The 17,024-nt window shown below is 40.3% G+C and overlaps 1 protein-coding gene across 1 annotated transcript in view; it reads right to left on the reverse strand.

The window, feature by feature from the left end:
* Window positions 1-788: 788 nt before the first annotated feature.
* Window positions 789-17,024, reverse strand: part of LOC124152124 — a 38,219-nt gene continuing 21,983 nt past the window's right edge. Inside the window, exons 2-3 of the mRNA XM_046524898.2 lie at window positions 14,501-14,581; window positions 789-9,313 (exon numbers count right to left, since the gene is read on the reverse strand). Coding sequence (XP_046380854.2) covers window positions 4,856-9,298 — 4,443 coding nt within the window. The 5' untranslated portion in view covers window positions 9,299-9,313; window positions 14,501-14,581 and the 3' untranslated portion in view covers window positions 789-4,855. The remainder of the gene's footprint in view (window positions 9,314-14,500; window positions 14,582-17,024) is intronic.

Here is a 17,024-nt window from a genome sequence, read left to right on the forward strand (position 1 = left end):
CAAACAGATCTTCTTGAGCCCTAAATTGCCCTTTAATACTCCATGTATGTCTTTTGGTTGTGTAATGCAGCACATCATTCCAGAAACATGACCATGGTCTGTAAATAATCGAGTCTGGAGTAATAGCTTAGTGTGCACTTGAGTGTTCATTCTCATTAGTTCTTGAGATATCCCGGCAACACCGTTTTCCAACTCCAAAAGCAGATTTACCTGCTGTGACCTTGAAAATGGGCTCAAGGTCACCAAAACCGACTGGTGTCTGCGGAGTCCGTATATACACCCTAGTACCAAATAGGAAGACAATCCAGAGATTAGTTCTTGAGATATCGCGGCAACACCGTTTTCCAACTCCAAAAGCAGATATGCGTGCTGTGACCTTGAAAATGGGGTCAAGGTCACCAAAACCGACCGGTGTCTGCGGAGTCCGTATATACACCCTAGTACCAAATAGGAAGACAATCCAGAGATTAGTTCTTGAGATATCGCGGCAACACCGTTTTCCAACTCCAAAAGCAGATATGCCTGCTGTGACCTTGAAAATGGGGTCAAGGTCACCAAAACCGACTGGTGTCTGCGGAGTCTGTATATACACCATAGTTCCAAATATGAAGACAATCCAGTGTTTAGTTCTTGAGATATCGCGGCAACAAACAGGTGGGACGTACGGACGGACGGACGGACGGACGGACGTACGTACGGACGGTCGTGAATACTATATCCCCCGCTTTGCGCTTTTGTGCGGCGGGGGACAATCATAAAAGAAACAATCAACAAGGCAAGACTTGGTAAACTCTTCAAATACATTTTTTTCCCATTGTAAGTTGATACAATAACAACTTGAAACAAGGCAGTGATGAAAACACAACAATATCATCTTGGATGATGCACTACAATAGTCTACAGTCTACAACAATGTTTTTCCTGTGATCTACATTTACAATGGGCAAGTCCTGCATACAAAATCAAGGCCAGATACTAAACAACACAGGTCCATTCATACAAAGGGAGTCTTGACTTTTTAGAAAAACAATGAAATGTGAATTAAACTCCCTTACTTGGACTCTTCCAGCCCTGTCTGAACAAAGTGAAATGCACAAGAAAAATTCTGACACTAATTTTTCTCTTTTAAAGACAATTTGTCTGTCAGATAAGTTCTGATCTATAAGATCAATACCATATAATGATCATATAATACATACTAAACACTTTCAAATTCAAACAAGATATTAACATGACATACTTTGATAGCACTGTGTTTATCTTTGAAAAGAATACTTCACATTAATCCAAAATAGGCATAACCATTCAAAAATAACTCTTTTGGTAAATTTTGCAATTCAATATCAATTTCTCAAAGCACTTGGCAAAAAGGAATTGTACAAAGGGAGATAACTCTTAACAATTACTTCCCCTTAGGTGAGATTGTTGCTGTGGTATTTGATGGCTGTATGTTCTAGCTTTATGTAGGTGAGCGAGATAGGTATAACACTGCTTTCAACAGTATTTCAGTTGTATCCCACTGTATCAGCCTCACGAGGGATGAAGGGCAGAGATGCAGGATGCCAATGTAACCACAATGACAAACAAACCATCCTACACCGATCACCAGTGGGATGAATGTTTAGTCCTGTTTGAAAAAACAAAATAGTTCCAGTTGTCCGTGTCTGGATACTGAAATGCACAATTTAGTACCTTTGAGGATGGATTACGAAATAGCGTTTCAGATCGTTTTCTAGGACACACTAACTGTTACTTTCCAAAAAGTTGGAATTTATTTTTCCAAATTGATAATATGGAAGGATGTTCTATCAAAACTTGATAAAAACCTGTAAATGGTATTATGCCATTTGTCTGTAGCAAAATCCCTGACCAAGTGTCCTATTTGGTTCTTTGTTGCTGAAATGCATTCAACGACCCTTCAAACAGTATTTCAGTTTTTAACAGTGTGAGAAAACATGGGAGATGGATTACAATCACGGTGCCAACAGTAGATCCATTTTTCGCTACAGTGAGTGAGTAAGGTTTTACGCCGCTTTCAGCAATATTCCAGCAACATCACGGCGGGGGACACCAGAAATGGGCTTCACACATTGTACCCATGTCGGGAATCAAACCTGGGTCTTCGGCGTGACGAGCGAACACTCTAACCTCAAGGCTACCCGACCGCCCCGCTTGGCTACGGGTCAAAACTCTTTGGACTACTGGGTCACTTTGCACACTTGGCATAATAATAATGCATGACAATATATATACCTTAAATATGTGAACTTAGTCGGACTGGTTTGAAATTTGAATCTACAAAACATAAATACCTCAATTCTACAAATGAGTTCATTACTGTCACTGGTCATAATCAAACTGGGATTTTCATCTGAGATTATATTTTAGCCTTTCTTGCTACACTGGATGTGTGTTACTTTTCAGTGAGGAGACAAATTTGCCAATAAAAAAAATAAGCAAAGATGTTTTCATCTGCCAACATGGACAATTGATTGATCAATTCAAAATCAAGTAAAATTATTTTTCTATTTCTTTTTCTGGAATTTCCCAAAGTCACCAAAGTAGAGATGTCTTGCAATATTCCTGCATCCCTCCATTTTGCTCCAAAATATATATGAAATAGTGTTTTTCCATTTAAATTAAGTTACCATTTTCCTAATTTATGTTCAACGAAACAGTTTAAAAAAAGAGAGAAAAAAACATTTAAAAAAACATTACTTTAATAACATGTACACATTATTAGTGCATCAGGGTAAATTATCAGGAATATCAGTAAATTAAAGTAACAGAGATCCTTAAGTTAGGCATCACCCATACCATTACCATCCAACATGCTGCTTAACATGGATAAACTCTACACTTTGACAACACTTATTTCATATATGTTTGGTTCTGATACTGAAAAACAGTTGAGTATCACAATTGGGCTTGTCAGCACTCTCCTGGCTCAGGACATCCTTCCCCAGTCTGGTTGTGGGACATTCTCCCCTCCAGGGGGAAAATCATTAGAGTTACCTCCCTTTGCTTAATAGGCATTGCTATTTGAAGACAGAAATGCTATGTAGCCACAAGGTCTTAATCATCAAGAAAACAGTCACAAGACACGAAAGCATTTAAACAGCACAGTATTGTAATTCTACGATGTAAAGTAAGGAGTGATGGAAGAAAGGCGTTTGACAACAAATTGAAAGTGGCCGTCGAAACCATGACAGGATGACTAATATTGTAGATAAGACAGCCTAGTCTTACTAAAATTCTAAAAAAAATAATTCTAAGGCAATGACTTTTGGACAGTTATTATAAGATAATGATTGCCTCTAATTTTCCATTAAAAGTTTCAAAAGAGTGCTCTGTAGGTCATAGGAATAATTTCTCAAGACTGTAAGAGAAAATACTATAGCCTTCATGTTAAGATGTTTACTATTGCTATGCATGAGACCAATTTGAACAAGAATTAAAAAGAACTTCACAATATTAACTTCAAACATGTTTGAATAATATGTTCTTTTGGATACACAAGTAAAGAGAATAATTATCAGAGCTCATAGAATTCCACTTACAGTTTCCTATGAAATCTTGGCACAAGCATGTAGCCCTGCACTCACAGAAAGGCGGTTGTTTCATCAATGTCACTGTATTAGTGTTACATGAATAACTAGATGAATGTTCAATATTTATGCAACAAAAACATTTTACTTGTAAACTACTCCTAACCTTCAGGTACAGCTACAGTATACCAGATACACATCCGCCCTGTTTGTTGATGCGACTAATATAGCAGCATGTGACAGACTATTTTTAAAATATGTTCATGACATTTAATTGTGATAGCATTTGTTTCAAGTCATTGTGTAGGGGCAAACCCACTAACCCCATAATATTTTAGCAAGGCCGATCCAAAAAGCATCTAAAAACTTAGAAACTATTACTGAGGAAAGGCCTCATGCACTTACCTATCATGCCTATGACAAAAGGTATCCACTATGCTGTATTCTAGCCAATATTTCTTGGTCAGAAGGCAGACACTTAATACAACCTAGCTGCATCAAAGAGGAAGAACTATTTGTCACACAAAAGGATATTTTAGTCAAAGGTTCTTATTTCTTCCATCTTACCTGTGTTAAAACATTTTATCTTACTGTCATACTTTGATATAGTGAGTGAGTAAGCTGGGTTTAACATCTTTGATAGAGACATATGTATTACATTACATAATTAGTCAATATCATAACCTCATAGGCATGATAGGGGTACAGCTTCTTAAAGTTCATCGGAAGAAGGATACAATGAAACCCTTATAGTCTGGACACCTCACATTCCGACCACCTTGTTGGGAAACTCTCTCTCAGTATAATAGAAACAACACAACATTAGTCTGTATCAAATATTCGTTGATTAGGACATTTGTTGGTCCGAAAGATTCACTAGTAAAGGGATGTGTCCAGAATAACAGGGTGTCATTGTAACGCAGACACTTCTCCAAAACCGAGTGTCAACATTATGAAGTTAATCACCACCTGTGGAATTCTATTACCTTGGTTACTGGAAAATAAATAGATTTGCAGAATCAAATGCAAAGTATGTGAAATTTCATGAATGTGCCATTTTCAAATACTGACAGTTCCTGGCCATAATAAGACATATTGCCACACAAAATGACCTGATTTGATATTTGATATCTGTATCGGATGCTAGATCTGACCTGAGAACTGACCTCGTTCAGACCTGATGTGCTACTTAATCACAGTACAAGCTAATGTGTCTGACAATCACTATGTAAAACATTCTAGTCTTTCTCCCATCACTCACACATGCAAATTGCACATTACACAAAGACCTAGTCCCACAAGGAACCCTATGTCATATAATCCGGTGGCTTTATGTTTTTCCCTGCCTGGATACGAGTCACCCTATCCCAGACAAAAGGCAACTGGTGACGAGCCTCCTGCTTCGCTCCTGTCTTCTTGGGAGTTTCCGACACAACCTCCTTGTCCGGTCGTTTGCCACTATCGTCTGTTGACAAAGGAGTATCTGGCTTCTCCTCCTTACCACTAGATTGAGCACAAGGACCTTTTTCCTTTGAAATAGCACCAGAAGATTGGTCCAACTTTGGAACTTTGGACTCTGACTCTGGGTTTTCGCAAGATTCTTTTCTCTTGCGATGACTTCCAAATTTTTTATGTCTGTAAAAATTGGCTTGCGGGTCATCACCTTCTGCAGGTGATGCCAAAGGTCCTCCATCTTGGGTGCTTTCTATCGAAAGCGACCTTGACTCGGATGATGAACACCTTTCTCCTGAAAAACCAGAATCTTTATCGTCTTCCACATGGAGATACATCAACTCCCTAGCTTTGGAATCAACACAGTTTGAATCATTATTTTTATCATTGCTAGCCTGGTCCTGTTTGGGCCTATCTACACCAGTGTTAGAGTCATGAGGACAGGAGGCCTGAGAAGTGGTGGTAGATGTAGGGTGAGTGTAGTCTGACTGAGACGGCTTGTCACTACTGCTATCAGGACTAGCACTAACAGTAATTTGATCAGCTGGTAAGCGTTGTACCTCTAGATTTGGGTTGGGAACAGGTTCCGAGAGGAATTTGTGAAACTCAGGGATAGATTTACCAACACCAGAATCTATGAATTGAGTGTGACCTTCTGGAGAGGTAGGATTTGAAATACTGCTTGAGTGAGGCTTCTTGGCTTGGGGAGGCTGTCCATCTGAACACATTTCTTTAAAATGAACTGACTTGACATGTTCCTCAAGGGCTAACACAGAGAACTGACAACCACAAAACCTGCACAATCCTGTTCTTCCAAGGTGCTTTTCGTTCTGTTCTAGTCCAGAGGGAGAGTCACCAAGGTGACTTTCAGGACCAATGAAGGGTCCTGGCGTTCTAGCCTGGTTGTGCTGACGACAATGGCGCTTGTATGACCCAAAGTCATTGAGCTGAAATGTTTGATTACACTGCTGACACTGAAGATACTTTGTATCCTCACAGTCATCCCGAAGTGAACTCTTCGGGCGACCATCACTGGCACGTCTGTATGCCCTGGCTTTGCTATTGTTCCAATCCTGCTGGGTCTGCTGACTTGGGGAGACACCCCTTGGATCCAATGGAGACAAGCTCTCCTTCTTGCCTCTGTAAAAGTCAGAACCTGGGGTTGAAACAGCTTCTCTTTCAGGTGGAGCTGAACTTCGTCCAGTAGGGATCAAGGGCTCTCCTTGATGATCTTGTGGGTTTAACATATAAGGACTCTGCAGTGCTGATTTAGTTGCTGAGATTGTTTGGACAATTGTATGTTCGGCTCTTGGCTCAAACCCATGTTGATTTCTGAAGTGTTTCCGAAATCCATATGGACTGCCGTAGGTTTGCCGACAAAGTCGACAAATGAGGTACAGGATATCATTTGGAGGATGGTTTCCAATGATACTTTGGATGGGTTCATGCCTGGATACGCTGCCTTTCCTCTGAGATAGGTCCCCTTTTTCTGATCCTTGTGGAGATGCTAGAGGTTGGGGCGATTCCCTGAGCTGATGAGTAGAAGTCTGAGACAGATACGTTACTGACGTTGAGGTTTTAGGTGATAACTTTTCCTGAGTTATTGAAGGGTATGTAGCTTGACCTTGAGCATGAGAAATGGAAACCTGATTTGCTGGTCTGACAGGTGAAAGGGCTGACATTGTAGAAGGAGTCGTCGAGAATGTTGGTGCTGGAATAGGATGAAGTTGAGGTCTGTGCCCACCGGGTGACATCATCATACCTGACACTATCGTTGGTGCCATGATCGCATTGCCAGGGTTTTCACCACCTCCTCTGTCAAATGGCATCATGTCTTTCCGTGGGTAGCCACAATGGGCCTGCTGGAAGAGCTTGTCTACACTGCTCTCCAGATGCTGCAGGTGGTGGTTACCTCGTCCACTGTAGTCTACTTGACCATGGACAATACCACCACCTTCTCTATGTCCAACATCTCTAGGCACACTTGCAGGATTGGAAGGCTTTTTTGATAAATCAAGGGGCTGATCATTATCCATTAAATCTGGTCCCGGTTGAGCAATAGGAACACTCTCTGGTATTTTTACTGTGAGATCAAGTACTGGTGCTTGAGGCGAGGCATATCTCTCCCCTCTACCATGTGGTGGAAGGGAGACATGTGGTTTGGGGGCATGCATGACATCCTGCCTACTTCCAATACTGGCAACTGGAGGCTGGCCATGCCTACCTGGCTGTGGAGCATTATCAGCATTTCGTGGGAAATCTTTGCAAGAATATGGGCTTCCTTCGTTGTGATGATAAATGTCTTGCCTTGCATGAGAGCTGCCTCTGTCTTGTCTTCTATCAGACTTGGCCATATCTGGATTATAAGCATCACCAACCATTTGTACTCCATGACTTAGAGTGGCAGGATATGGCAAGGGTTTAATAGGCTGAACTGGATACTGAATCATATTTGCCATGTGAACAGCAGTTGTGTTGGGAAATTTGCTTGGGGATGTTGCTTGCAACCTTGCCATGTCTTGCTTTACTATCATACCTTGACTGTGGGGAGACTGAACTGGCACTTGGAGGTGATTCTGATAGAAAGAAGGTTCGGCCTGTGACATAGGCATATTCATCATTGGGGATGCACTGTTAGGTGATGGCTTGCTTTGTTTCGTCGACTTTTCTCCATACTGGAAAAACGTTCGGCAACTAAGACACCTACAGTTTTTACTGGGCATATGAGAGAAGGAGGATGCATCATTCTCTGAAGCTAGCACGCCATCAGCCCTCATCAGAGGAGGAGGAAAAGCCCTTGGTGGCATGTACATAGGGTGTCCACGCAACATGTACATCTGAGCCTTTGGTAGCATCCCTTGACGAGGGATTGCACCATTTAGGTATGGAGCTAAAGCTCTTGGGTTGAAACGAGCCATCATTGCTTCATTTTGCTTTGCCATCGTCGCATATTTACCAACAGAGTATCCAGAAGGTTCATACTGCTTGGGTTCCTTCACCTTATCCACAGGCATATGTTTTGAGTGAAGCCCATGGTAACCGTCTTGTGGAGGTTTCTGAGACCAGTTTCTATGTGTTTCAGAATGTCCATCAGTATGAATGCTGGATCCTGCATCCGAATACCTAGAAGGGGATTTGCTAGCACCAGGCACAGGCGACCGATGCTGAAGACGTTCACTGTCCCGAGCATGCTCATGGGTATAGCCTTTCTTACTGTCACTAGGAGTACCATGGTTCTCTATCAATACTTCATCGGAACTGCCTGGAGACAACAGTTTGCTTATCACTTCAGTTTGACTGATAACTCGGTCAACAATATCCTGCACACTAATAGTACCATCTAACCCAGCATTAGCAGAGGCACTAGTGACAGGCTTGCCTTGAGTTATTGAACCACTACCTGCATTTGTTGTTTCCTTAGGAACACTTATAGTATTAACTGGTTCGGGATTGGAAGTGGATATTTCTTCGTTGACAAAGCTCTTTTCCAGAACTCTTTCAATATGATCCATAAGACAAACCATATTATTCTGCAAATTCTCCATTTCCGGGCTTCTTTTCTTTTCCTTAACGCTGGCAACAACAGATGTGTCCGAGCTTGTGGAGGATGGAGTTGACACTGTAGTGGTTGACTCAGTCGTAGCAGTACTCTGAGCAAGGGATTTCATGGAAACTTGACCTTTGTGGCTTACATCTGGGAGAGAAGTATGCATATCCTCGCCTAATGAATTATCTAACACTTTGTCTATCAAAGTCTGCAGTCTCACTGTGTTTTTAGGAAGCTTGTCATCCCTCTTAAGAGACTCATACAAGCTTGGTCTAGTACAGGTCTGGCTCTTCTCACTGGTCAGAGGTTTGGACTCATGTTTGCAGTTGATGGCCAAGTCAACACTGGGTATCCGATTGGTCACTTCCTCTGTGGTGTCACTCTTTATCATATCGACAATACGATCCTTCATGAAACTGAACACAACATCTACTGGCTGGCTTCCCCCGTCTCTTGCCGCTGCCTGCGGTGGACTGGCTTTAGCTTTAGCTTCCTCAGAATCCTTTTTTGAGTCTTCCGCCTCCGATTCATCGGATTTAACTCCAAGGCACGATTCTATCAAAGAGTCAATAGCGGCCCGAACTGAATTGGTCTTCATGTCAGAATCTGTTGATGAATCTTGGCCTTCTTCTTCAATCTTACTTTCCTTTTCACTTGTATTGTCCTCCCCAATGCTTCTCAGGGCTCCTTGTTCGTCTCTTGTAGTTGCACTCATTAATGGATTTCCTTCCATAGAGGCGTTCTGTCCCATTCTTTGCTTCAGGTACTGAAAAGAGAAAGGTTTAGATGAGAAAGAGCACTCATAAAAGTTGTAGCCAGGATAACAAGTCAAATTAAAGATATTACTTTCATAATTTTCATATTTCGGTAATATCTTGGAGGGTAAAATTGAATAAATTACCAAACTGTGGAATTGATAATTGTTATTATCTCCAGGTCTAGTGCATGCCTATCCGTCATGAGTCTTTTATAAGTGTCCCATGACATGATACACGTCTGGCTGGAACTGGAACTAGAACTCGCATTTAATGCAAAAACAGAAGCAGCTTCATCACCATCTTTTCCTGAATATTTTCCACCAGAAATATGCATCATTTATCATATTGACGCTACTGAGACGGGAAACAGGTGACCTCACCAATATTAATCTATATTCATCTTTGATCCCTGATGTTGTCAAATGCAGTAGAACAAAGTCCTATGCCTGAAGCTACCCTATAATTTGTTTGTTTCTGAGCAATTCTCCAGCTATATGACAGCGGTCTGTATATAAAGTCCTATGCCTGAAGCTACACTATAATTTGCTTGTTTCTCATCAATCCTCCAGCTATATGACAGCGGTCTGTGTGATATATATATATATGAGTCTGGGCCAGACAATCCAGTGATTGACATCATGCGCATCAATCCACACATTTGAGATACGATGAGATGCATCAACCAAGTGAGCGAGCCTGACCACCCGATCTGGTTAGTTGCCTCCTACCACAAGGCAAGTCATCTTTAGCCACCCTAAAAACAACTTATTTACCCTTCTTGTTTTGAAAAACAAACGCCAAATTTTGAAACAGAAAGTCACATGCCTGAATGGTTGTTTTATGCTGCACTCAGCAATATTACAGCTATATGACAGCAGTCTGTAAGTAATCGAGTCTGGGCCAGACAATCCAGTGATTGATATCATCAGCATCGTTCCATGCAATTGGGATCGACGACATGCATCAACCAAGTCAGCGAGCCTGACCACCCAATCCTGTTAGTCACCTCTTACTACAAGCATAGTTGCCTTTTACGGCAAGCAAGGGTTGCTGAAGACCTATTCTACCCCGGATCTTCACGGGTCACATGCCTTAAGGACAAAAGTCTTCTCGTCTGTGTTAGGGATTGGTCACTTCTTACCACTATATCATGGTTGGCTGCTCCCCCATTTTATTTTTCTCCCAAATATATGTTTTCCCATCTTCCTAAGGCAAGAGAGTTAACTGACTTAAAGGTCCAGTTTCCACCCTTGCCGAACTAGGCTGGTATTATGGAGTTCCACTTTGGCTGGACTAATGAGTCTATGCATAGACATCAAAATCGCGAAACAAAATCGAAATCCGGTTCGTTAACTGTCATGCAGATTTCGGTTGATAGTAGGATTTGCAAAGCATGTGCACCGCTAGCTTGTTGTCCATGGATATTTTCTAAATCTTTTCATGTTTTTAATGAAGATGCTCAAGTGATTTGATGCACTTTACAATGTAAGACTTGTTTTATCACAAGATAGATCTTGACTATCGATCAGATCATCTTGGCTAGGCGCCGCCATTTTGTTTGAAGCAAATGCAAGTGGTGGAATCTGATTGGTCCATAGGAGAGGCATAGAAAGGACATAACACTTAATAGGTGAGGTGAGATGAGGTGAAATGGGGTTTAACGTCGCGTCCAAGATTATTGCACTTATATAGCCACGTGCATGTATGTGTGTGTGTTTGTGTGGCTGCTTGTACTAGTCTGGACTGATGCCGATTTATAGTGCTAGCTCACTGAGATACCATGTCGCAGTTTAACATGAATACCCCACTCAGACACAGTATACTGCCTCCGAGCCAACCAGTCCTTGTTTTAGCCCCTTAATGCCGAGCGCCAGACAGGGTAACAACAAGTACCATCTTTTAACGTCTTTTGGTATGACGCGGTCGGGGATCGAACCCCGGACCTTCCGCTCTCCAGGCGGATGCTCTACCACTAGACCACAGAGGCGGTTAACACTTAATCGAGCCAAGGAATTCAAGCCTAGTTCGGCAAGGGTGGAAACTGGACTTTTAAAGTCAGTTAACTCTCTTGCCTAAGGAAGATGATGTTTTCCATGACACACCCTCTATAATGAATATGATGAGTCCCTAAATAATGTTCAAATGTACAACTTTTATTTGAAAAATTAGAAATGTCATTTTGGGGTTTGTTCTGGTGAATATTTGACTTGCCTTTGCATGTGTTTGTATTCTTCATCATGTTAAAGGTTTGCAGTATTTGAATCAAGGGACTCCCTACTGTTTTAACCATGTTAACTTTAAATGTACGTGTTATGTCAAGCAATCCATTTTCATGATCAAATTTCAACAGTGGAAGGAAACATTAATTTTATCTTATTTCATGCTTTTTTAGTTTCCTTCCACCTCATAAAACCTTTATGAGGTCATGGGAAATAAATAAATAAAAAATAAAATATAATAAACAAAAAATTAGATTCTAATGATAGACAATGCAAATGACAAAAGGTCATTGGGACATAGATTCAAGTAAATAAAAGACACATTACTTCTTTCCAGGCAAGTTAACAATTCGACTGGGTTATGAGCATAAATATTAGTTTGAAACATAAACCATCACTGTCATCATGATCGCATCAGATGACTGATACAATGTATTGTAGATAAATGTCATCCATCATTGTTCCATGTATTTCCTTAGAACATATAATGTTTCCTGTCTCATGTTGCAGAATACATGAAAGTTGTTGTCTTTGGGAAGGCCTGTTTTGGGGGGGTTATTAACCAGCCTTTAACATTCACACTGGTCTGTTAGCTCGAGATTTGGACAAGTAAATATCCAATTTTTGTAGCCCTCATTAACTAGTAGGATTTGAAGGTCAATATTCTGAACCAGTTCTCAATGCTTCAGTTTTACTACAAATTGAAACTGAATAAAACTGGACCCGTGAAGATCCGGGGTAGAATAGGTCCTCAGCAAACCATGCTTGCAATAAAAAGTGACTATGCTTGTCGTAAGAGGCAACAAACGGGATCGGGTGGTCAGGCTCGCCGACTTGGTTGATGCATGTCATCAATCCCAATTGTGTGGGTCGATGCTCATGTTGTCAATCACTGGATTGTCTGGTCCAGGCTTGATTATTTACAGACCGCCGTCATACAGCTGGTATATTGCTGAGTGTGGCGTTAAACAACACACAAACAAACAAACAAGAGTTTGTCACTAACGTGGCTATATCCCCTGCCCCTGTTGCAGAACTTATGACATAATTAAAACTAAACAAACCCTAACCTTTTTTAACCGAGGTGGAACTTGTCGTGGAAATTGTAAAAAAAGAAGAGTTTGGAACCTAAGTCCATCTTGTTGCCATGGAAACGTAAAAAAAATTTAAATTTCTAAAATTTCTAAATAGCAAAAGGCACCAGTTCAGCATGTACCTGACAGACCTGCAAAGTTTGATGAAAAAATATTGAAAGGTTTATGAGTTATGTTCCGGAAAGGAACCCTACCCTCACAGAACCTAAGTCCATCTTGTTGCCATGGAAACGTAAAAAATAAAATGTCTAAAATTTCTAAATAGCAAAAGGCACCAGTTCAGCATGTACCTGACAGACCTGCAAAGTTTGATGAACAAATATTGAACGGTTTATGAGTCATGCTCCGGAAACGAACCCTACCCTCACAGAACCTAAGTCCATCTTGTTGCCATGGAAACGTAAAAAATAAAAATGTCTAAAATTTCTAAATAGCAAAAGGCACCAGTTCAGCATGTACCTGACAGACCTGCAAAATTTGATGAAAAAATATTGAAAGGTTTATGAGTTATGCTCCGGAAACGAACCCTACCCTCACAGAACCTAAGTCCATCTTGTTGCCATGGAAACGTAAAAAATAAAAATGTCTAAAATTTCTAAATAGCAAAAGGCACCAGTTCAGCATGTACCTGACAGACCTGCAAATTTGATGAAAAAATATTGAACGGTTTATGAGTTATGCTCCGGAAACGAAACGTGACGGACGGACAGAGCCTGTTTCTATATTCTCACATTGCAGATTCTCAACTAGCTACAAACTTGGAGGACAAGTGAAATAAGGTTTAGATGAAACAAGTTTCTAAGGCTCAAGATTATTCTTGTTACTGTTTCAATACATACAATTATTAGAACGGGGGGGGGGAGGGGAGGAAACAATATTCTTCAGGAAAAGCAAAAGTCCAGCTAGACCTTTTACAGTCTTTTTATAAGACCTGAAGCCAAATTACATTTTTCAGTCATTTCCTGGAACAATTGTAAATACAAATCCCCGTCCTCAGAGAACCACATAGTCAGTCTCATTTAGCATAAGAGTAAATCTTTACAGACTTACTAAACTTTAAACATTTAAACTTTCAAATTTAATGTTTGAAAACAAACAGGATGTTGTCAAAATAGTAGGGCTGGGTGGGAAACTCAGGTACTTGGGTCAGAAGGATCCTGGTACGACCCGTGGTTAGTCACGTGATATATTGTTTAATGACAATAAAACTCCATGGTTATACTGCAAGTCACTAATGTTTGCATTGCTTTCTGACTACGCACGCATTCTTTCTGACCTTTAAGTTTGAATACTGATAAAGCTTCAGTCAACTTCAGTGTATGCATGATCGGATCATTTTATACGTTTATCTAAACAGTTTTTTCCTGGGCTCCAGTATAATAATTCCTAATCGGATGTTTGGTATCCAAGTCTTTAGACCTACTGTGTGTACCTGGGTAGGGTTGGGTAAATGGGGGTTGGGAACCGGGATAGTAACGTTGGACTCGTCCCAGTCCTATATAGTAGTAGTAGTATGTTTTGAAGATTTGATTGAAAGATTTGATTGGCTGGAAACAAACCAGTATAATAATTCCTAATCGGATGTTTGGTATCCAAGTCTTTAGACCTACTGTGTGTACCTGGGTAGGGTTGGGTAAATGGGGGTTGGGAACCGGGATAGTAACGTTGGACTCGTCCCAGTCCTATATAGTAGTAGTAGTATGTTTTGAAGATTTGATTGAAAGATTTGATTGGCTGGAAACAAACCAGTCTTTATTCTTAATGTCTATACAGCCTGAAGCAGGTTGTCTTGTCTGTATTGAAATCCATTCATTCTGTGAGCTATCATCCATAAACAATGGTCAGATTATTGACTGCTTCCAAATGGGGTCATCGTTCTCACCTTAATACATCAAATGGCTGCTGTAGCAGGGAAGCTTCAGGACATGCATGGTCACTCTCTGTACATATAAGATGATTCATTCTGCAAAAGAAAAATAATTTCTTTAGTTCACATATACTGGTAGTCTGTGAGTGAGTGAGTTTGATTTTACGCCGCTTTTAGCAATATTCCAGCAATATCACGGCGGGTCCCACCAGAAATGGGCTTCACACATTGTACCCATGTCGGGAATCGAACCCGGGTCTTCGGGGTGAAGAGCGAACAGTTTAACCACTAGGCTACCCGACCGTCCCTGGTAGTCTTTGAGACAAATCAAAACAATACAACTAGGATTGTCATTTCTTTCGGGTTAGAAGTCTTTCATGATGTATCGAATGCTGCTTTCGTGGACTCTTTCACAGACCCTGAACCATATTTTTTCCCTTCTGCCCAGCCCTGACTGTAATGCTATAACCTTAATGAAGCAAGTCTAGATTTTCCACAGGTTCTCCCTTATCACCAGGGCTCCTTTTCAAAAGAAATACTGTTGCTTAATTGTTTCTATCAAAATGATAAACTCTGAAACAAGTTATAGAACACCCACAATTGGAGGCTGTGTGTTGCAAAACTATAGTCGTATGAACAAAATCAGGTGTTCTTTAACATGTTTAACTTTTTTTGGAGTAATATGTGTTTACAGAGAGTAACAATTCCAGTTGCATGTACACTGATTAAATCATCACACCATATTTCAATTGGTTAATGTTAGTAAAATCCATTTGTAGTCTTATGTCAATTTCAGATACAGAAACTTTTTCATATATTTTCAACCGAACTGATTTACTTTGAAGCGGGCCCAAAAATCATATTAGAATGGAAGAGCGAGTATTGTTTGATGCTGAGGTCAGCATAATTCCGCCAATATCATGGCAGCTTGTAAATAAATATATTTGGATCAGACAAACTAGTGACTGAAACATTTAAAATCACTCCAAGCTGCTGAGTTATGGTGACAAGCAATAAAAAGTCATCAAGTCTGACCACGAATCCTTTTCTTCTCCTGAGTGAGTGAGTTTGTTATAACGCCACTTTCAACAGTATTCAAGTTATTTCACAGCATGCCACCTTGACGGAGTAACGACGAAGTGATGTTGGACTTAGATGTGAAACCAATGAGAAAGGGAACAACGCTGACAAACCTAGACCCACAGGTTGAATTTGGGATTTGAACCAAAGATCATAGTTTCCAGGGGCATCTTAGGAACGGACGCACCTCATCCAATAGTGTCCTTAACATTGAAGATTCGACAACCCCTACTTCTTCATGGGGTCACCTTGACCTGATTGCATATCGACTTAATTGACCTGATAAATGTCGTATGATCCTGATACTGTCAGAAACTGTATCACGACATCGAGACACTTGTAAGCTATCGTGGACAACATGTACTATATGGGTCAGGTCAAATTTAATGACCAGCCAGGATTAGACACCACGATCGATCAAACTAGCCCATCACGTTCATTATTCCTATTTTGATCAATCAAGCCTGAAGGGAAAAGTCCTAAAAAGAAAGTAAGAGATAGGCTAAGGACCCTATTTGGCCCACTTAACAAGTTGAATTTAACAGTTGTGGAAATAAAATATTGGTATGAAAGTTATCAGACATATTCAAAAGGCTGACAACTAGTCTTTTCCGTTTTTACTTCTGAAGTTACCAAATACAGTAAACTACATTCATAACGAAGCTTTTAAAGAACTGCCAGATATAACTAATGTATTGTTTGGTCCTGGCCCTTTGTTATATACTTGTATAAGCTGTACATATGCTTATAATGAACTAAAATTAGTGGTCCCTTTGAGATCGTCATAATTGTAGTTTATTGTAAATTTGTATGACTAAACTGAGTGAAAAATGCCAATTTCATGAGATTTTTGACCAAAAGATAAATGTTTTAGCACATCTTGAACTGTTAAACAGAGCTCCAGATAAGCTGGGTATCTGCGTGAAATACGCATCAGAAATGTAGAAATACGCAGTAAAATAAAATCCAAGCGTATCAAATATGCAACGAACATTACAGATATGCTACAAAAATAAAACGTGTGCGTATCATCAAAATATTGTGAAGTAACCCTGCATATTCGATTAGCAAATCAGCAACTTATTTTGAAATTATAAACGGGTATTCCGCCAACCTCACCAAACTCCACGATGACAGTTACGTCATGATCATTTGCCATCACCTTTTCTTGTGGAAGTATCATGGTATTTTTGAGTCCTATAAAGCTCTCGAACCCACACGACACCAGTTTGCAGGGACTAGATGAATAGTGTTTTTAAATATTTAACTTAAATACCCACATGTCTAAAAACTAGTGGGTAACAGAAATTTGAATACCCAGATAGAATTACTGATACCCAATGATTTTAAAATGCATGGGTAAAATACCCACAACACCAAAAGCACATCTTGAACTGTTAAAACAATCAGCTGGGGACAAAGATGTGCTCACATTTCAATATTAGAAGAAAAATACACT

This window comes from Haliotis rufescens, unplaced genomic scaffold, assembly GCF_023055435.1.
Source record: "Haliotis rufescens isolate VD_foot unplaced genomic scaffold, xgHalRufe1.0.p SCAF_4, whole genome shotgun sequence".
In the NCBI taxonomy this organism is placed as follows: domain Eukaryota; kingdom Metazoa; phylum Mollusca; class Gastropoda; order Lepetellida; family Haliotidae; genus Haliotis; species Haliotis rufescens.